Here is a 23,478-nt window from a genome sequence, read left to right as displayed (position 1 = left end):
TTAAATACTTGTTTTGCATACCAGAATAACTGTCATGTCCGGTGCTGTATGCATGGCTTGCAGCGCTTAAGTTAAAATACTGAGTGTGAAGTAATAAAATACTATGTTAAAATGTGTGCTCTTATCATTCTGTGGACAAAATTCCGTGAACTTTGCCGCGGTCGGGAGCTGTATATTCACATGTGCGCTCATCTGTTTTCAATGCAGCTAACCTCTCGTCGCTTCATGTCGTCTTCCCACTCATTAAACTATGACAGGTCCTTTACTGCAAAAAGACGGTCACTGCGACACTTTAAAGTGATGGAACTATGGCGCCATGTGCTTTTTTAAACCATTTTCATAGGTTTCACGTTATATTGTTGGCTCTGAAAATATGTAAATGCACATGCCCAGTAGCCTCAGCTGTCTACTCTCGGACAGGAGAGTAGATTAACTTCGGTGGACTTAAACTTAAAATGGTGTGTTCCGCGGTTGAAATAAAATACTTTCTGATGTTTATTCATGTTCATTTCGTGCTTTAAGTAAATATGAAAAGACGGTCGGTTCACGTGTTTGAACTGAGGCAATACAGTGATCTGTCACGACACATTAAAGAGCCACAAAACGGTATTTATTGTTTGAATTTCTTTAAAAATGACACAATTTAAAAGCCGAGACTCCCGAGACCTTGTTTCATACCAGGAGTAACCTGCTTTGTCTTCTCTGTCGGTGTGTTGTTAGATTCCTCTTTGCTCTGCAATGTATTTTCACTGCCGCTCTCACACTACAAATCATGTTCTCATGCAATGTTTGTTGGGGATGGCAACAGTAACTAAGGAGGGCGGGTCTTTGCGAACGGTCAATTGATGGAGAAGGGCCTTGGTTAGACTGGTGACCAAGAAGCTTATGGTCACTCTAGTTGAGCTCCATGATCATATATGCAGATGGGAGAAACCGACAAACATCACTGCAACACTCCACCGATCTGGGCATAATGGCGGTGTGGCCAGACTCACGGTGTGTTCCAAATGGCCAAAAGTAAAGCGCTATATAAATAAAGGTGACTTGACTTGACTTGACAGAACAGGACCGTCTCCTCCTGAGGAGTCAGCTACAGAACAGGACCGTCTTCTCCTAAGGAGTCAGCTACAGAACAGGGCCGTCTGCTCCTGAGGAGTCAGCTACAGAACCAGCAGTGCAGAGCTAAAGAAGTGGCTCGAAGATCATTGCATTGAAATTTAGGATCCGTGGCCAGGCAACTCCACGGATCTCAATCCCATAGAGAACCTGTGGTCTGTACCCTTAAAAGGCGAGTGGACAAGCAAAAGCCCACAAATTGTGATCAACTCCGAGAACTAATAAGGCAAGAATGGATCGACATCAGTCAGGATTTGGCCCAGAAGCTAATATCCAGCATGCCAGAGCGAATTGCGGAGGTTATCAAGAACAAGGGTCAACACTATTAATATTGACTCATCATATTTTTTTGCCAATAAAAGCCTTTAAAACTTATTATATGCTTATCATTGTTTTTCAGTATTCCATAGAAACACATGGAAAAATAATCTACAAATAATGAAGCAGCAAACTTTGCAAAACACAAAATGTATGTCACTGCCAAAACTTTTGGCCATGACTGTACATGTTACAAAATGCTCTCTGGAAGTGTCCTTTTAATAATATTTTTCAGGTTTAAATTTAATCATAATGTGGCATAATTGTCAAAACTGATATGTCTGTGTAAATGAAGTGGTAAACTTTGACAAAATGTGATTTTTTTAATGCAATAACAATGATTTTTCAACTATCTGAATGTGAGTACTTAAGTTAATCCTGAGAAAATATCTATATAAGTGATATAATGAGCCAATGAGTGATCCTTTGCTGCCATCTAGTGGTTGTATTTGCACTCCCAGGGAATACAGCATGGACATGTACTGTTTTTATTTTTTATTTAATGAACAGTTTGATTGACAGCATTGGTCCCAGAGGCAAAGTTGTTCAGAATGACGAGGTCTATCATATGATCTAGTGTTTGTGTGATTTTTTTGCAATGTGAGGTCATTTACTGTAGAAATATTGTTTTTGAGGCCTTTTTAAATGTTATAGTGCCACCTATGGTCCGATCTCCATGAAACTTTGCATGCTTGTTAAGAGTCATCTGTTACATGTTTTCACCAAGGTTCGTAAAGTTTTAAGTTTTTGTTTAGGTTTTATAGGCTTTTGGGTATATGTGGCCACGCCCCTTTTTATAATGACCCCGTTATAGCTAACCAAAGGACAAAATTCAACATTTTGAATTCTGAACATTGATCGAGAGTCCAGATAATTGTTATGTAGTGGTTTGATCGAGATTGAGCGAAAAACCTAGGACTAGTTCGCAAAAGTAGGTTTTCAACATAATTGAGAATATTTAATGAAGGATTTGATTGACAGCATTAGTCCCAGAGGCAAAGTTGCTCAGAATGAGGAGATCTATCATATAATATGAAGATCTAGTGTTTGTGTGAATATATGAGCATGTTCTACAATTTGAGATCATTTTCTATCGAAATATTGTGTTTTTGAGGCCTTTTTAGCTGTTATAGCGCCACTTATAGTCCGACCTCCATGAAACTTTGCATACTTGTTAAGAGTCATCTGACACGTTTTCACCAACTTTCATAAAGTTTCAAGTTTTCGTTTAGTTTTTATAGGCATTTTCGGTATATTTGACCACTTATGGTCCGATCTCCATGAAACTTTGCATACTTGTTAAGAGTCATCTGACACATGTTTTCACCAACTTTCATAAAGTTTCGAGTTTTCGTTTAGTTTTTATAGGCATTTTCGGTATATTTGGCTATTATTATTTGGCATTATTGCTAACCAAAGGACAAAATTCAACATTTTTTTGATAATTATTGATCTGGAGAGTCCAGAGAATATTACTGCAGTGGTTTGATCGAGATTGAGCGAAAAACCTAGGACTAGTTCGCAAAAGTAGGTTTTTCACATATTTGTGAATATTTAATAAAATGATTCGATTAACAGCAATGGTTTTTGAGGCAAAGTTGCTCATTATGAGGAGCTCTATCAAATGATATGCATATTGTGTGGCTGTGTGAAACACCATGTGATTACAGAGCCATAAAACTCGTTAGCGCCAACTAGTGGCTGATTTCTTTCAAAATTCTTACAGACCTTTAGGGCCATGAGTCGAACATGCCCACCGAGTTTCATTCCGATCGACCTCTGTTAACCTTGTCAAATAGGTGCTTAAAATTTTTTGGCCAAAGGTGGCCATGTTTTTTAAGATACGCGAATGTCCTCATAGACACTTGTGTCGCTTCGGACAAAGACACGGTATACCAATTTTTCTGACAAACAGTTGCGACGTTATAGTCGTTTTTAAGTTTTTTCCACCGTATAGTGCCATCAAGTGGCAGAGCTGTGCAATTTTTTTTATTAGACCAAAGATTGAGATCATACACGTGTACCGAGTTTGGTGAAGACATCTCATTTCGTTCAAGAGTTATAGCTACAATTAGCTATTGGCTAACGTTAGCATAGAACGTTTCTTTGCATACTGTTGTGCGTGAAAATCAAAATTTCAACTTTTTAAAAAATAATTATTGATATCCACTGTCCAGAGAATATTTCTGCAGTGGTTTGGTTCTGATCGGGCGAAAAACCTAGGACTAGTTCGCAAAAGTAGGTTTCAGACATAACTAAATTTTGCGGAAAAACCGGAGTACATCAGTTTGTTCGTGTTGACCCAAGGATTGCAACAATGTAAAGTTTTTGAATCTACGACAAACGGTGTACGAGCTAGGGCCAAAAATGTCAGAAAATTTAGTTTTTTGCGCTGTAGCGATTTGGGCGAGTCTTTGGATCTGAGTAGTGGTCAAGACTACTACGATCTGACCAAGTTTCAACTCTCTAGGCCTTACGGTTTGGGCTGCACGATCAGTTATAGGGAAGAATAATAATTTAAAAATCCTTACAATTATAATAGGGTTTCAGCACTAAGTGCTTGAACCCCTAATAAAATCCCATCATACTACATATTAGCCCCTGCAACACTGCACATTTTGCATGTCAGGACATTCCCATTTCAGGTCTTGAAGCAGGGATGGGCAACTTCGTTCCTGGAGGACGTCATTCATTTTGTCACGTGTTTTGTGTAGTAAATAAAGAGATTCATGGTGCAGAATGACCGAAGAAAGACTTTGAGAATGAAACCAACCTGCTCCTCAGTATCTTCATGTTTGAATTCTTCTTCAATCTTCTCACTTTCATTTTTAAAGGGGTCCTTGATTATGATTTCACTTTTTTTTAACTTTAGTTAGTGTGTAATGTTGCTGTTTGAGCATAAACAATCTGTAAAGTTACGACACTCAAAGTTCAATGCAAAGGGATACGTTTTATTTTACAGAATTCGCTTTATTAAGGCCTACAACAAGCGGCTGGTAGGGACTTCAACAAGCTACTTCCTGGGTTTGTGACATCACTAACCCTAAAATTTACATAATCCCCGCCCCCGGGAGCACGCAACAGAGGAATAGTTGTTGTAGTGGAGTATTGTTGATATGCTGTCGAAATGCTGTTTTTTTTCTCCCCGATTGCAGGGCCTCTTTGTTCGGCCTTCCTACAGAGGCTAGACTTTGGGAACAATGGTTAAAATTTATTTTTAACTAAAAATAATAATATAATTTAAAATTATAATCCAGTGGTGTAATGTAACAAAGTAGTCAAGTCAAGTCAAGCTTTATTGTCTGTATTAATAATACAATTGTTATTGTATTAATTGTAATAATACAATTGTTATTGTATTAATACTTTGTTACAGTACTTAAGTATTTTTGGGGAAAATCTGTACTTTGAGTTTTGTTTTATTTCTGTCAACTTTCACATTTACTCCACATTTCCTAATTAAAATGTACACTTTTACTCCGATGCATTTCCCCGAAGCATATTATATTGTAGGCGACAAATATGCCTCTGTATGTCTTTTATATTTGTATCATTTAATATAGTTCATTTACATCACACGAGGAGTATGACGTTTTTCTCCAGATATTAGCATAACAAATTTAATATTGATTTTATACACGTTTAATAAAGTTAGCATTAAGTGACTTACATTTTAGACACAATATTGCCTGTTTTTCCTCAATTTTGTAAACAAAAATAGTTCAAAACAAAAATCACAGCTCTGTTTTGCATCTCTGAGCAACAGACGGTGTTTACTTATTGAATCAAGCAGCATTTTGAAGGAATCGGTTGAACGAATGATTCAGTGACTCACTCATTAACACAGTCAAATGCTTCGTTCCTGAATGAATCAGCCGTTTGAATGAATCGGTTGAATCTCAATGACTCACTTAGTGACTTGCTGCCACCTGGCAGTTTTAATTTCACATTTAAACTTTTTTTCATTTTTTAAATCATTTCAAATATCGGTATTCATCTTTATGTTTAAAACAAAGCATTATATGTAACTGCAGGTTAAATGCATCCATGTCCCCTCTGAAATACATTAAACTGTGTGAATACATCTAATTGCCACTTTAGATGCAGATTCCAGAAATGTTTTCATATGTTGGAGACTAAGTACCAGATGAAGTGCCTCTTATGCTTACCCAAAGATACAAAATAAAATATAATATAAATAATATAAAATAAAAGAAAGAGTTCAAACGTAACACAATCTTGCTTCTCAAATGATGTACATTTAAAAAAATATATTTATTTGCTTCTTTTCCATTTTGCATTTAGTACGTATAATTAAAAAATATATACTTTTCATACTTAAATACATTAATTATCACATACTTTTAAACTTTTACTCAAGTAATATTTTAAACAGTGACTTCAACTTCTACCAGAGTCATTTTCTGGTAAGATATCTGTACTTTTACTTAAAGGGGTCATGAATTGAGAAATCAACTGTTACTTGAGCTTTTGATTAGGGATGCATATCGGTATCGGGCCCGATACTGAGCTCATGTACTGGTACTCGTACTCGTTAAAATGCCCCGATACCAAACGCCGATACCACACAGCATGTGATAAACGCCATATTCAGACAAAGAAACACCGACAACAGAACAACAGACAGCAGAAAGGAGTTAAGGGTGTCTACTACGAAGTATATGTATGCAATGAATATAATGTTAAACATTCAGTATTAACGCCTGTATAGCTGATGTGCGCGAGCTGATAAAACAAAGCACGCTGAGTGGATTGAGCGCGCGGCGGCGCAGATGCGCGAGCTTGTCGAGTGAATATACCACCTTTCTCACAGACATCACTGGAAAGTTTGTAGTTCGGTCAGATATGTCAAAAACAAGTAAGTAAAACAATGCACAAGTTACTTAACGGTAGGGAGAGAGACAGAGAGGGAGAGAGAGAGAGAGAGCGCGCGCAATTCTGTTGTGTGATCTTTGATGTTCACTCACTGAGCACACGCATCATTTGAATTAAAACGAAATCGTACAAATAAAACCATTCATAGGGGCATTCACTATAATCATCATTTATTTTCAACCTTAGGCATACACGACTTTCTGGCGAAAGTGAATCTAGCAGCCTGTGTGAAATGCGCTAGACTGTACTGCTGTCCTCTCATTCTGCATCAGTACAAATACCTGCACGCTTTGCGCGTTTTAGTGTTTCTGGAGTATTTGAGTGGTTTTGGAAAATAAACCGCAGAAAGTTCCAGATTAAAAAACGCGACTTCTATTTCTGAAAATATCACAGTTAGGAGATTTATAACGATGATAATGTGAGAAATGTTGAAGGTGTCTGAATATATTTTGGTTTGACTGTATCTATTTGATAAATGAAGTTAACCAACTAACATTATACATACTCTTTTGGTTTCTGTACCCAATATTTAAAAAATGTACAAATGCAATAAAAGTATCGGTATCGGTACTCTGTATCGGCAAGTACCAAAAATAAAAGTATCGGTATCGGGCGAGTACTGGAAAAAGTGGTATCGGTGCATCCCTACTTTTGATATATAAGAGGTCATCGTATTAAAAGAATATCCTTAAAGTTTAAGAACTGAAAACGTCCTTGTTACTAAAATGAAAGCTTTTATTGACACGAGTCCCAGCGAACATCAAATCTTGGAATGTGCCTATCTATAGATATGTCTATAGACCGCCTCCACAGAAGAATATCAATGCCTAATTCTGTAGCCCCGCCCACTGATTCACGCATTACATAGTAGGGAAATAACAAGTGGCGCTAAATCGGATCGAACAACCAAGCAATAAACATGCCGTTGAAGATCACAAAATATTGTGCAGTGCCTGGTTGTGCAAGGACACAGTTGCTGCATAACCTTCCTTCAGATTCAAATATTGGGAATGCATGGTTGAACTTTATTTTTAATGAAGTTCCAGCTCACGTGAGTAAAACGTTGAGCGTTTGTTGGCTTCATTTCACTGTGGATTCCTTTGTAATAAGACAGGTCGACACCGTCAATATTGGATCTGACAGGAACGGCGCAGCAAACTTATGTGAGTAAAAATATTTGTACTATGTGTCACCATTGGTTTGTTAGAGATCACTTGATATGTCCTGATTATGTGTACATGTCTAACCAAAGTCTCGGAAGGCTCCAACTATAAAGGGCATAGCTTGTCAAACAGACACAGAAATTTACATCACAGGGCACACAGCTGGCCTCTGGAACCATGGGACCTAAATTCAGAAGCAAAGGTTTGTATTTTGTATATATGAAGATTGCGAAATGTGTGGTGTGTGTGTACTCATGTGAGTGTAGTAGCATCTTATCAACTTATTTTCTTCTTTGTTCACTCAAATGTGCCTGTGAAGGATTGTAGTTGGTCACATGTTGTCTTTGTTGCTAGAGGCCAGTCTTTATAATGTACAATGTGACATTGTAATTTTTGGTGTGTATGTTACTGGCTCATTGGCTGTGCCTTTAATCTCAATTATGACATATATGCATATTTTTAAATCTTTAAGGAAATGTTTTTAGGACATATGTGTAAACAATTTTTTTGTCATGAAAGGTTGTCTTTTTTTGTAAGAACACAGACAGATGTGTCGTGTAAAAGTGTAGGTGTTTGAACCACTACATCTGGTGAAACTTTCAAAACTTTGGCTTCAACACCTCTGACTTCATCACCTTTAAATGACTCAAAGCCAACAAAAAGAGCTCATCTAGAACTGGAGGGGGAGGAAAGTGTTTCCTTTTCCTTTCTTTTGTGTCATCAGGACACAACATATGAGCCAGCTGAGTCGGTCACCACTGTAACAGAGTCATCACAACTTCAGTGAGTGAATTTTAGCTTATTTATTCTCATGTTATGGCCTTTTTAAGAGATGACATACTTTGTTGGAATGTAATTTAATTACTTTTTTTAATTTCATTTGAAAATAGTAAGTTTTAAAGTAAATTTCTTATTTAATTGTAATAGTTTCTAATGTGGTTACAAGAAGCAAAGCACTGTACACTGTCGAAAAGCTTCTTACAAACGAGAGAACGCTGAAAGACAGAGAAACTCAGCCCTCACTTTCAAGCTTCATCTTAGGAAGCTTTTCACTGTGATTTTACGCTTTGCACCAAAAAACGGGGTTTATCCTTACCTTGGAATGTTGTGCAGGTGTGTTTGAAAGCAATTTAATGACTTTAACCTCTATGAAGGTGTCTTTATTACCTTTGCTGATGTAATACTCCAAACTGTATTTGGCAGGTATGCATTTCAACAAGAACGCCAATCGTCCTCAGGATAAAACAACAACTGGAATGCCAAAGTATTGGCTTTTGTTTCCCAAAGCCAAAAAGGTAGAATACTCCACATGGCCATTAAAGTCACAGGTAACATATTGTAAGTTAAACAAATTTATTGATGTTCACAATTAAGTAACTACAAAATCTAAACCGTAAATATAATTAATTGTAATGTTACTTGTGCAATTATATTTTTACAGGCTGTCATTAATCTGATGGTCCCTGAATCACTCTCAGCCCAGTATGACAGACCCTCCATGGAAGAAGCCATCACAAGGCATGTATCGTGGTTCAGTCAAGGGGAGGTCTGAATCCAGCACAGCTGCCTGCAGCATCAGGAAACTCTCGGCATATACGCAGGACAACGCAAGATGGGATAACCACCCTGATCGTCCTGCTCAGATAGCCCCAGCACCAGCTCACAAAACTCCTGTGCGCCAAGTGCCTGTAACGCCTAATGAGAAAGACAATGACAAAGTCATTTGCTTTGTTATCTGCTATTACTGTGAATTGATGACAAATGTTCTAATATTTATTTTGTTGATTTGTAATAAAAACATACAAAACACTACAGCTGTTTTTGTCTTAAAATACAGTGTTTTCATTGAAACATACTATTGTGTGTTACTTTAATGTAATTGTAATAACCTGACTGCTTTACAAAATTGCTATTGTATTGAACACAAAATTACATAGACTTCTGTGACAATATAAATCTTACTGTTCTATTCCTCTGAGTTTCAAGCGGCCATAATCAGCTTTGTAAACATTAAGTGCATTCTGTAGTGAATACACATTTAGGCAAACCGGTTCAAAGCCTGGGTGATGGGTTATGCAGGTAAGTGTATCCGGTACCTGGTTAATCCTTCTAACAATCTAAAAAACAAGAACAATATACTTCTATTTATTATACATACATACATACATACATACATGTATAGTTCAGTCATGTTACTCTAGATGGCGCAGGCTGACGGTATTGACGTAACTGATGATATTCACAGCGTTAAACGACTTGGCACAAGCTGACTGGTTCATGTTGCATTCACAGCAAATGAGCTTGCTACTTAACATTTAATGGCTGGTTAGCATTCACTTGAGCATTTGCAGCACGCCTCAGAGTTCCTCTGAAACCCTCCACCTTCCCCAGCTCCACCCGTATAGATCTGCTACGGGTTATTTTATATGCTATTTGTGCAGCCGCAGCATGTCTTAAATACTCACAGCACCGTATCGCCGCATGCATTGGCAGTAGCAAGTTCCTGTACTTGCTTGCAGCAGCAGCAATAATCTACAACTACAGCAATAACCAACAGCAGCAGCAATTCAACAGCAGCATAGCAGATCTATCCAACCAAGACCAAATACATTAACATTGTCATATCCATCACCATGCTAATATCTTCCGAGAGTGGTCATGATTGAAATATAAATATACACACACACACACGTATACATACATGCATACATTATATATATATATATATATAAATAAATAGCATCCAAAATAAGTTTGTTTACATAATATGTTTATGTACTGTGTATATTTATAATGTATAAATACACATGCATGTATATATAAGAAAAATATGTTATGTTTATATATATATAATATAAATTATATGAATATAAATATATACATGTAAATATTGTGTATTACATAATACATAATACATAATATTATACAATAGACATAAATATACACAGTTCACAAACATATTGTGTAAACAAACATTCATTTTGGATGCAATTAATCGTATGACAGCACTAATATATTATAATTTTTTGCATATTTGTCACACTTAAAAGATAAAACATCATCAAACAAATTTTAATATTATACACAGATAACTCGAGTAAATACAAAATGCAGTTTTGAAATAATGATTTCATTTATTAAGGGAAAAAAGCTGTCTAAACCTGCCTGGCACTACATGAAAAAGTAATTGCCCCCAAAATCTGATAACTGGTTGTGCCTCCCTTTGCAGCAACAACTGCAATCAAGCGTTTGCAATATCTGGTAATGAGTCTTTCACATCGCTGTGGAGGAATGTTGTCCCACTCTTCTTTAAAGAATTGTTTTAATTCGCCAGCGGTTTAGACATTAATGGCTGTGTGTTGAGTTATTTTGAGGGGACAGCAAATTTACACTGTTATGCAAGCTGTACACTCACTACTTTACATTGTAGCAAAGTGTAATTTCTTCAGTGTTGTCACATGAAAAGATATAATAAAATATTTACAAAAATGTGAGGGGTGTACTCACGTCTGTGAGATACTGTATACAAACACACACACACACATACAAATATACGTTTAAAAAAAAAAACATTCTGTGCCTTGTATTTACCTCAGGAATCTCCAAACAGCATTTATTTTCTTTTTCCATTGGCATAACAGCACAGTTTTCACAGGTACACCTACAGATTATTGATAGCAAGTGATTTATTTTCATTTTATTTACAAGACAGCAGTCTGTAACTGACAACGTTAATGTTTTTCAATTTACAGAAAACGTTGATCGAACAATAAAGGTCCAACTCTCGACAAACAATGCTTTTTTATAATATAACTGTGCTAAGTACGTGTTCATAAACCTAACTTGTCACATTCAAGACGTATAAACCTTATGTAGTACACATCATTGTTTCACATAGTTGGTAAATATTTGAATTTTGAGTAACTTCTTTGGTTACATTAAAACAAAAAGTTAGAACAACCTTACAAAAAAATTTGAAATAAACATAATTGACGATAAGGACTAACCATGCTGTCACAGGCTGGAGCATCCTTGGTATTTGAGGTGTAGTCGGTTCATCGTCTTGATTTTCGGGATCAGACTCTGGCTCGAACATATATGGTTGAAACACTCTGGTTGCCAGTTCTCCACATTGGACGTTTTCAAAACAAATCCCCTCGTGTACTGATGGGGGAGTCGAAAGTTAGTTTGCTAAGCAAAACTGTTATCCAATCATAGCAGTGGGCGTTTACTTCCAAGTCTTCATGGGCCGCCCATAAAAACAGAGCTTTTCTCAAGCCGGCCTCAAAACCAGGGTGGAAAATAGCCTATTACTTATTGATTTTGATGTTTTTGAATGTAAAAATCATGAGAACGTCATAAGTGGACATCACACAATAGTAAAAAATAATTTTTAAAAAAGCCAGTTCATGACCCCTTTAAGTGTGACTTTCAGGTACTTCATCCACCACTGTTAAAATCCCAATATAGCTCTCTGTGCTGGACAACACATTAACTTACTATAGTAAGAAACACCGGTTTGCAATATCAAGCAGCAAAACAAGCTGCTTTGTACAGCTAATAATTACTGGAAGCGGGTGAGACTGGAAGCCAGACACATTAAATTCACAAATGGCCGTGCCTGCTCTTACGGGAAAAATAAGGTGGATACAAACACATTAAAAAAAAAACACTTTGCGTTCACATCCTGAGCTGCTTGCTTGCATATAGTTTGCATCATCAGTAAGGTGGCCTTTTAATATTACTTTATTAATGCATTAAGCCACGTTAAGTTTTCTTTATAACTCTTTTCTATTAGGGCTGAACGATTTTGGAAAATAATCTAATTGCGATTTTTTTTACCAATATTGCGATTTAATATGCAATTATTTTTTAAAGGGGTCCTATTATGCTCTTTTACAAAGTCTTGATTTTGTTTTGGGGGTGTACTAGAACAGGCTCTCATACTAGTTTGTTCGAAAAACACATTATTTTTCACATATTTTACATTATTACAACACCTCTCTCACGAAATGTGTTGTGATTGGTTAGCTGGGCCGAAATGTGTTGTGATTAGTTAGCTGGGCCAGTGTGTGTTGTGATTGGCTCCACTCGGCGCCTGGTCGGGAAATGTCACTTCCCTTACCATAGCCGCCTGCGAACTTCAGTGTATATATTGCATCAAAATCAAATCAATTTGAGCGCAATTTAAACCTGGATGATTGTAACCACTCTTAAGTTCATCTGTCTTGGGAAAGCTAGCGTGTCTCCGACATAGTGATAACACTCGTTGCCTTCTCTAGTGCAGCTCAACCAGGTCTCATCCCATTCGTCGATATTTGTGATATCACAAATCCCGGAAAATATGCGTTGTAGTCCAAACGAGTCGATCATTGTAGTTTTTGAAAAGTGATTTCTGTTAAATAAAATAAAAATCTCCTTTTGAATTGAACTTTGAGCTTTGCAGATCTTTTTTATGCTCAAACAGCAACATTACAGACTAACTAAAGTTGAAAAAGTGAAAAATCATAATAGGACCCCTTTAAAGCTCTTTATGTTCTGTATTATTCAACAAAGACTAGCAATAAATCATTGTATAGTATGATCAACACAATATTAGATAGATTAAACATAAATGTTCTTTTCTGTAGGCCAAGCATGTTACGATGAAACGTGAATTGATATGAATGACATTTATTTAACAACTACAATCACAGTATACTGACTGATTTGTTGAACTTCCAGCCTTGTAAGCATGTAGGCTAATAATTATTATGACAACATAAAGCACTGAAGCAATAAATCATTGTATAGTATGACCAACACAATATTAGATAGATTAAACATAAATGTTCTTTTCTGTAGGCCAAGCATGTTACGATGAAACGTGAATTGATATGAATGACATTTATTTAACAACTACAATCACAGTATACTGACTGATTTGTTGAACTTCCAGCCTTGTAAGCATGTAGGCTAATAATTATTATGACAACATAAAGCACTGACAAATAAGCCTGGTGTAAACATTAATATGAAAGTCAGTAACAAATCACACAAACTAAAGTAGATTGCAGAAATATAAAAATAAATCTGTTGCTTTACCACACTCAGTACTTAGGTAATTCAAAGTCCCTGTACTAAACATACAAGCCTATGTAAACATGTGGATTGCACTTTTTAAACACTGTCTGTTAACTTTGGACAGACTTTAAATAAATAAGAATATATATATACATTACCTTATTATATGTATTATCTTAAGGTTGAAGTCTTCAGTAATGAAATGCACCATAACACTGTTACTCCGTGTGTAGCGTGCCAGGGTTGCCAGGTTTTCACAACAAAACCCGCTCAATTGCTACTCAAAACTAGCCCAAAACTAGCCAAATCGCATTTCGAGGGGGGTCACCATTAAAAACCGCATTCCGAGGGGTAAAATACATGTTTTTTTGGAGGGGTTCCCCTGGTAAGATTCGCACTCCAGGGGCTAAATATCACGTTTTTGGAGGCAAACCACGGACTTGGCAACACTGTACCAACTTGATGCTTCCTCTGAAGACTGCTTAGATGTGTTCGACTTAAAGCAGCGCTGCTCAGACCGATCGGTGTGTCATCAAAGTACTGCGAGATCTATAAGAGAGCGGACGTCTCCTTATGCTTTCTCTCGCCGTACTTTGATGTCATACACCGATCGATCTTCAAGTCGAGCACACCTCTTTACTCTCGCGTGTCACATGACCGAGTGTAATCGCAGCCTCTGGGGTTGAAAAAAACGCATTTTTTCATATCGCAATATTATCGCAAACGCAATTAATCGTTCAGCCCTAAAGGGAGGAAAATGCTTAACATGAAATTTTGCACATTGCTTTCATATTTTGGGCTCCTCTGCTTGCAAAGTTCTTTCAGAAAAGCAAAGAATATCCACATAGCTTTAAGGTAAATGTAATATTTTAGGCATATTAACATTAGTTTTTGATAATTTTCAATGTGCAATTGGTCATTTAAATGTATGATTTTAAAAGGAAAAAGTATCGGTATCGGCAATACTGGCCTTGTGTTTACTTGGTATCGGATTGATCAAATCATCTTTTACCCGATGAACGCCTAAACAGTCAAATACACGCAAAAATGTGTCAAAATGCAGCGCTTAGTGATTATTCACATAAACCCTCGTCGTTTTGAAACAAATTAACAAATAGTTGAGAATGAAAATACATGGATTTGTGCGGGTCTTAAAGTGACAGCAGTCTATATTTCTGCTGCCGACTGTGCGCTTAATAATAATCAAACAAAAGACAAACTCACTGCTCTTTTGTAGCTTCAATAAGAAACTATTAATTCTTACAGTGAAGACTATGCTGTTTTGTTTTACATTTGATTATTCATTTCTGTAGTAGGCTGTTAACTGAATACTTTAGACCTGCATTAGCCTTAAACACCTCAAGCACAGTTTGTTTCATTTGTATCGTTTTATTCTATTGTATTTGTCCTTTGTTTTTGTTTTACTAGTATTAGTTACCCTAGTATTCTGTGGTATTGAGAATTGTGAAATTGTGCTGGTCTCTAAAATGAAGATGTCATAGCATCCTTATTTACATAACATATATATTTGATATATCACTGTCTATAAATAAATCACTCATAAAAAAAGTTTTGGTCATATTGCCCACACTCGTGTTAAATAATCTTTATTACAATACTGCCAAAATGATGGTGATTATGATTTTTGCCATAATCGAGCAGCCCTAGTGTTTACCCAAATGATCGTTAAGCTACAGGCACACTAAATATGGTTCTGTATTTGATTTGGCCACTGTAGTAAAGCCATGGTTAGTCACCAGAATTACGAGCCCATTACGAACACTAAAGCTTTAATAACGATAAAACCGTAAAAGCTGACATATTTACAAATAACATCGCATCTAAAAAGTATTAGACAACTACAAAGAAAAAAAACTGAAACGTCCTGCAAAAGTTGTGCTTGCATAGGTTCCTCTTCAGTAATTTAGTTTTTTTGGTCTGATTCGGGCTCAAACTGATAAGACAATATTGACGGCTTTGTTTACAATACACCAGAGCACATGCATACATGAGTGAAGAAAGACTTTGAGAATGAAACCAACCTGTTAGTTCCTCAGTATCTTCACGTTTAACTTGAAAATCTTCTTCAATCGTCACCTCTTCCCTCTCCTCTTTCATAAACGCCATCTCTGTCTGTTCCTCAGTATCTTCACATTTCACACTAAAATGTTCTTCAATCGTCACCTCTTCCCTCTCCTCTTTAATAAACACCATCTCTGTCTGTTCCTCAGTATCTTCATGTTTGACACTAAATGCTTCTTCAATCTTCATGTCTTCGCTCTCGACTTTAATAAACGCCATCTTTATAACAGTGTCTCGAGGATCTCAGTCGCTTCAGCAGGAGTTTCCCTGTGTGTTTGAGATGAGAATAATTAACAGACAGATCTCTGGGAGCGTCTCAATCAGATCTCTAGTTCAGTAGTCAGCGCACTAGTAAGGGAGTTAGAGTCAGAGTTAATGACCTGATTAGACAAAAACACTCAAAACTTGGCTTAGGACGTTCCAGTTCAGCCCATTGCAAGAGTTCTGCCAGAAGTGGGCACTCATGCAACGCAACCAATGACGCACATCAGAGTAAACGAGACGGAGGGAAGTTTGCGAGTGAAGGGAAAAAAAAAACTGGAAATTATTGATAGGGTGGTAACACCAAAGCAAGAGTAGTTTTGGGAATTTATGGCCTGACATGCACCGTTGTGTTCACAAATATTGCATTACCACAAAATAATCATCTATATTGTTTAGGACTACACAGAGCCGTTGTTCACTGACGAGCTGCGCAAAACCACGTTCAAATTCGCGCGATTTTTTGCGCAGCTCGTCAGTGAACAACGGCTCTGTGTAGTTAATGCTGCTCAATGTGAAAGCACGCACGTGATGGAGATTTACCGCTGATTACAGAACCGGCTTTACTGATAAGATGCGCGTTAAATATCGCATGCGATTTATCGTGCAGCCCTAATATTGTTTTAAAATTAAAAATAAATAACATTTCAATATCCATGGCACCAAGTCAAACACATCAACAGATGCTAAATGTGTCTGAGCTTGTATCACTAAAGAACATGAGCAATTTTATTAATATTAAATGGCTACTTGGTGGGTTTAAATAACGTTTTAATGCAAGTTTACGAGCAACAAAAAAAAGAAAGAAGTGCATCAAAACACTGAGACTGGATCAGGGGTGTATTCCAGAAAGCAGGGTTAACTTACCATCTGCTAAACCCTGAACTCTCGGTTGATTAACCCAAACCTTGCTTACTCGTATGCTGGGGCTTGTTTCATAAAACAAGTTTACCAAATAAGCCTGGCTTATTTGGTAAACTTGTTTTATGAAACAGGCCCCTGGTTCCAAAAAGTAAGTTTATTCAACTCAGTGTAAGTTCATGGTTAACACACAAGACTATGAATCACGATGAATCGACGAGTCACTATGGAAACAGACGCTAAGAAAAAGCACGCCATGCTACTACTACTACTTTTGTTCAATGGCCATTTGCTTACCTAGTGCATATCGCCACCTAACTGGTGGTTGTGCAATCATTTTTCTTTAATATTTAGGCTAATCACTGACAATAAGAATTATATTGTTTGTTTGATGCTGCTTAATAAGACACATGATAATGTATTTTTATCATAGAAATATATTATAGAAAACATTGTTGCAAAAAGAAAAAAAATGTTTGAATGCAGATCCATGTGTAAGATGACAATAAAATAAATAAAATAAACATATTAGAATAAATAAATCTTGTTATGATAGTGCTTTATATCGATACGACTTAAATTTATTTTAATGGCCAAGGCCCGCCCAAGAGGCCATATGACTGACACGTAAAGCAACCAATCACGTTTCGTTTTGTGCCGCGTCATGTTTAGGGGTGTGGAAATGTCGCCACAATAACAGGCCGGTGTGTATTTTAAAGAGTCTATACCGTGAACTTGACATATTTCACCTACTTTTGGAAATCCAGCGTTTATTTGATCCTGATAAGCGCTCGTCGTCACGGCTTTCTTGGCGTCGCAGCATCTTTGTTTCCAGGCCCAAAGAGAAAGGAACAATTGAAATCGCATCATATGACCCCTTTAAAGAACGCGACACGCACGTCTAACCAATCTAACCAATCAGAGGACGACTTCTAAACTCCTGAAGTGTTTGCACTTTTCTGAGGCTGAGACTAGCTCTGAAGTAAACTAGCCTTCAAACAGAAGCTACTCCGGAGCAGGTTATGTTCAGAGTATGGCTGGTTACTTACATATTCTGAAAGTTACCTTCGTTTTTGGAGCCGAATGTTGAGTTTTTCCACTTGCTTACCCTAAAACATAACCCAGGTATGTCACATAACCTGCTTTCTGGAATAACCCCAGTTTTGCAAAAAATATCTGTTACTGCACCCCAGCAACTTCACAGCAAGAGCCTAGCAAACACCCGCAAGACCTATTCTGACCAAACCAACTAAAATATTTATGGTTTTTAAACAAGGTGGCTTCAAGACAAGCCAGCACATTTTTCTCTTTCAGACTTTTCAGTCTGGCTTTTTCTTGATTGATAACACACAATTCATGAAACAAATCATCATTTTCTCACAACTATAAACACAAACTCAAAACACCAACTTGCACAATGCTCAAACTTCCGGGTCAAAACAAAATATTCTAGTTAAAAATCAAACTTTCTTCTGTCTAGCTCAAAACACCAACTTGCACAATGCTCAAACTTCCGGGTCAAAACTAAATATTCTAGTTAAAAATCAAACTTTCTTCTGTCTAGATGATGCACTGCTGCACTATATAGGGAACTAAATCAGACGCATCTTTTCTGTTACTCGTGTGTGGATGTGCTTTACTATAAAAAAACTACGTTCATTACTGTTATTAGACAGATTATAACATTACATTAAAACATATTTAATTCATTTCAAAGTCCTCTGCAAAACTGTCTGAACGGTTCGTATTGATTTAAACGCTTTAAAAGATTAAAAACACAAACCTTTCTTCAGCAGAATCTCAGACGCAGGAGCGCGACGCAGACTTATGACGTCACGTCGCCCCACCAAAATAAAAGTCCTGTTCTCACAAAACAGAAATTCGCATACAGAAAACATTTTGAACTATAAGATAATAAACCACAGATTCAGAAAGCTATCGACATAGAATTGAGAATTTTTTTTAGAATTGAGCCTATTCTCAATCACGAACAAAGTCAGGTATCTTGATCTTCATAAAGGACTGGATTCAAACTCATGAAGAGTTTTCAGTTTAATTTAAAGAATAAAAAACAAATTAAGTTAAATATTAAGCTTGTGGTTGAAGAGAGGTCTAGCCTACTATTTAATTGACTAAAGATCTAAAACTTATGATGTATCTTATTCCATCCAAATTTCTCCACAGAATATAAGGGAAATAAATGAAATCAAGTTTAAACTTCGTTTTGTTAAAGTGTATTTTATTAAAGGACAGTGACTGTAAAGGATTACATTGATGATGGGTTTAAAACAATTGATTTTAACTCTAAGTGGAAAACTTAAATTAAAACGGTCAAAAATTCTTATAAATGGTAATGAAATCTGGTTTACATTTCCCTTAATTAATTAGTTAATCTTTTTTTTTAAAGGGCATGGAATTTGTATTGAAATGTGACTAAACATCATCTAAGCTCTCAGATTCACAAACAAGTTTTCATTTATTGGGAAATGATTTACAAACATAATTTTACTCCCCATAATAGCCCTCTATGGAATTACAGATACATTGTAACACCTAACTTTTTTTACAACATAGAGGAAAGAAACAAACCTTTCTTCTATAATGAACATATGGTCTGTCTTTGATCAATCAATCAATCAATAATTAATCAATAATTTAATTTCGATCCTCACAGACAACTTTTCACAAAATAATTAAATAAACATAATTACTGAAAAAGGTGTAGGCCGAAGCCTTATTATGCCTACCCTTTATACACAGTTAACCCTCTGGGGTCTGAGGGGGTTTTGGGGCCCTGGAGAAGTTTTGACATGCCCTGACATTTGTGTTTTTTTCAGTATCTAAAAACATATTAAAGGTGCAATAGGTGATTGTCTTCAGAAACATTTTTTGTTATGCTGGTTGAAAGTCTCTTCACATCCCGATAGCAATCATTAAGTTAAGTGGTCTAAATGTATTTGTCTGTATTTATACATTCTGTGGAAGGCGTAGGACCAAGAAATGTTCATCCAATCAAAACGCTCGGTCCTAATTGGCTTTCCTACCTGCCTGTCAACAAGAAATGTTCGTCCAATCAAAACGCTCGGTCCGAGCGTTTTAATTGGCTTTCCTACCTGCCTGTCAACGTATGTATCTGCATACCTTTATATTTTGTATTGTAGTACTTTTAAAGTTTTCTCACCGTATTTGTTTTGGACGTGACTTCATTTAATTTAAAAAGTAGGCAGACTTCAGTAGACTTAATTTAAAAGTAGGCATTTCAAGCTTTCTATACATATATTTCTCGTGTCTTTGAGGCAAGTATTCGCTGAGATTCATGTTGTTTTATTTACGTGTCTGTGAAGAGAGGTGACAGAGAGCGAGACGGTGGAGAGCGCACCCTGTATATTTTCTTTATTTTACAAAAGCACATTGGTTTGTTCTTATTATGACTATACATAAATAAAAGTAGACCCTTTGCAGTTTCAAACGATACCTTATTCTTATATGTACAATCAAAAATTACAGAGTATTTTGAGTTCTTTTCGCGGTCATCAAGAAAATATGAGACAGACCGCACCGTTCAAAACAAACATAACAAAAATACACTTTCCAGCTATTACTTCAATATTGTAACAATACATTCACAATTATTGGTACTGAGTCATATAATTATTTCTTTTTATACATTTTATACCTTATTTTTATACATTTTCTTAAATTTGCCAAGTGAATTACATAATTTTAATTCCTTATCACATTTATTCCATAGATTTACCCCTTTGGCAGATAAACACCTACTTTTTGCATTAGTTCTTGCTCTTACTTTTTTAAACATATACAATCCTCTTGGATTATACTGACTTTCTCTTATTTTGAACTATTGCAGGCTTCGCTCCGCCATTCCTTCGTGGAAGGGTATGACAGGCCACGACATTATCGTTCTGAATGATCATATTCTTGCTTTTCTTGATCTTATTGATTTCAGTGATGTACTTTTATATGAACAAATTTGATTTTAATTAACTTTTTTTGTGCAGTCGAAAGGAAAACAGTTAATTGATTAAATTCTTGCATGTTGATTTTCTTTAACTGGCAAAATATTCAGCTGTTAGTCCTCTACCCTTATTAATCTATTCTGATTCATCAACACAGTTTCACTGATGATCCAGTAAAAACCCTAAACCCAGGATAGAGCGTCTGAGTGAATGTGGTCTGGACTGTGTGGATGAGGCTCATTGTGTCAGAGACGCTGTAGAAGGACAGAGTTCCTGCACTGTGATCCACAAACACTCCTATTCTACTGCTGATGGACTTTACAGTGAGACGAGTCCATATGTCATTGTGTATGAATGAGTAACTGCAGGGAGAGCAGCTGATTCTCCAGGACTGTTCATTATATCCAAACACACACTCATCACCCCCCATCCCTTCCTGCTGATGCTCTTATATGACACTGATATGTCCACACCATCTCCACTCCACTCCAGCTCCCAGTAACAGCGTCCACACACACTCTCTCTACACAACACCTGATACCAATGATCAAATCTCTCTGGATGATCAGGATACGTCTGTATGTTTTCCACACATGTCGCCTTTCTGTTCTCCTCAGACAGAATGAGTTGAGTGTTTGCTGTTTTTGGATCCAGTGAGAGAAAACAGACCCCTGAAGACAAAAACAGACATTTATAACACAACAACAATCACTAAAGCTGTGTGTGCGTGTACCTACTTAACCATATTTTGGGGACGTCCTCATTTGTAAAACTTTTTTTTTTTTTTTGTAAAACATTTGTAAAACAAAGTATTTTTTTAATTGTAAAACTGTACAAAGTTTTCTGTAAGGGGTAGGTTTAGATGTAAGGTGATAGAAAATACAGTTTGTACAGTATAAAAACAATTACGCCTATGGAGAGTCTCCATTTAGATAGCTAAGTAAATGTGTGGGTGTGTGACAGAGAGAGAGAAAGAGACAGTGTTTGTGTACCTGTTTTTCTATCCCGGTGGGGAATTAACCCTGAAAACATACAAACTCATGAGGACTCAATTTAGGTGTTTTTGTTTTCCCCACGGGGAAACAAGCTTATAAAACATACAGAATGATTTTTATTTTTGTACATTTTCTGTGAGGGGTAGGTTTAGGTGTAGGGTTTGTGTAGGGTGATAGAATATACGGTTTGTACAGTAGAAAAACCATTACGCCTATGGAGAGTCCCCACAAAGATAGTAAATCAGACGCGTGTGTGTGTGTAGACGTACATTTCCGTGGTCCTCTTGTAATCCTGATCTCTCCTCCATGATCCACACTATAAAGCACACACAGAGGTTGGTTTCTCAGACACTGAACTGGTCTAAAGCACAGAGATTCTGAAGCAGTAAAATCTCTTCCTGCACTTCACTAGAGCTTGAAGAAACTCCAGCGGTGAGACGCGTGTTTGAGTCTCAAACCAGAACATGAAATCAACACCTGCACTAAATCCAGGTAAATGTTCAATATGGCAGGAGAATCAATTTCACAGGCTGACAGACGGCAACAGATAAATAGCACAAAAATATACATTTTCATACATCATAAAATTTACTTAAGAAATTATACAGAAATTTTAACTATACCTTAATAAAGAGTGTACAGGAAAAAATACAGAGAGTAAGATGATGTGTTCAGACCGAATGTGTTTCTGCAGAACATTGGATTGTTTCTTCTATTATTTATTTATTTATTTTACAAAAAGGTGTAACTTGTTTATGAAATTTTGACTTTAATATGGTACTGAACAATATTTAGAAAGTCAGAAAATGAACATGCATCTTTATTCAGAAACAAAACAAAAACAACTTTTCATAATATTGTATTTTAGTTGCAATTAAGTAATGTGGTTTCAAAATGTTGTACTGCAACATTTAAAATAAAAATAAACAATGTAACCAAAATATGATGAATAATTAGTCGAGATTTAATGTTACAATGTTTAATTATTTTTTTATCTTCATTCACAATTAAAAACGTAAATTTTCCACTTTATTGAGCAAATGGTGTCAACCGTCCCTTCGTGCCACCTGGTAGTGATTTCGTAAACGGGTTTCACATGTGACTAATTTGTATTTAAGCACGGAGGTAATAGGCATTCTGGTTGACTACCGACTGTATACAAACAGGCTCTAAGGAGTTGAAATAACATACTTGAGTTTGTCCAGTGAGCAGTTTGGATCCTCCAGTTTTTCAGAGAGCAGCTTGACTCCTGAATCTCCCGGGTGATTGTAGCTCAGATCCAGCTCTCTCAGGTTTGAGGGGTTTGAACTCAGAGCTGAAGACACATAACCACAGCCTTCCTCTGTCACCATACAGCCGGACAATCTACAAACACAGCCCCACATGACATTAGTTTGACTTTCACACATTTGTACCTATTTTAGAAGTGAATTATTCCAATATGGTAATGTCTTAAGGTTTAGGGCCATACTTTGAGTTTAAAATGAATTTCTCATTGGTGTTACCAGGTAGTGGTTAAACGAACAAATAAATTAATTGCAAAATTGAACCATAACAGAGTATAAGTTTATCATTTGTTCATATTTACACAAGCAAGCGAATGTTAAACAATTCCAGAGAGAAAAGGCGAAAGGGAACTCGATTCGTTACTCGCGCGCTGTTCTCTACGCGCACAGAAGCGCGAACACCGAACTGAATCCTCTGAACAGACACATACACATAAAATTATGACAAAATACCCATCTC

General features: G+C 36.5%; 1 protein-coding gene and 1 pseudogene across 4 annotated transcripts in view; both read right to left on the bottom strand.

The window, feature by feature from the left end:
* The window catches only part of LOC107725790 (gastrula zinc finger protein XlCGF52.1-like), a 187,823-nt gene that overhangs the window by 3,678 nt on the left and 160,667 nt on the right, over nt 1-23,478 (bottom strand). The window contains exons 1-6 of one of the 4 annotated variants that reach the window (XM_016535192.1): nt 18,544-18,618; nt 15,599-15,905; nt 11,501-11,657; nt 11,085-11,154; nt 9,456-9,610; nt 8,847-9,188 (exon numbers count right to left, since the gene is read on the bottom strand). In XM_016535192.1, coding sequence (XP_016390678.1) covers nt 9,026-9,188; nt 9,456-9,610; nt 11,085-11,154; nt 11,501-11,657; nt 15,599-15,857 — 804 coding nt within the window. In that variant the 5' untranslated portion in view covers nt 15,858-15,905; nt 18,544-18,618 and the 3' untranslated portion in view covers nt 8,847-9,025. Of the gene's footprint in view, nt 1-8,846; nt 9,189-9,455; nt 9,611-11,084; nt 11,155-11,500; nt 11,658-15,598; nt 15,906-18,543; nt 18,619-23,478 lie in introns of those variants that run through there. The other 3 variants (XM_016535191.1, XM_016535189.1, XM_016535190.1) reach the window with 3 other exon arrangements.
* On the bottom strand, nt 20,820-23,117 carry LOC107725798 (stonustoxin subunit beta-like; annotated as a pseudogene).

Source organism: Sinocyclocheilus rhinocerous, unplaced genomic scaffold, assembly GCF_001515625.1.
Source record: "Sinocyclocheilus rhinocerous isolate Xijiao unplaced genomic scaffold, SAMN03320098_v1.1 scaffold2561, whole genome shotgun sequence".
Taxonomy (NCBI): domain Eukaryota; kingdom Metazoa; phylum Chordata; class Actinopteri; order Cypriniformes; family Cyprinidae; genus Sinocyclocheilus; species Sinocyclocheilus rhinocerous.
Note: the sequence above shows the minus strand (reverse complement) of the source record. Positions and strands in the feature narration are given on the sequence as shown.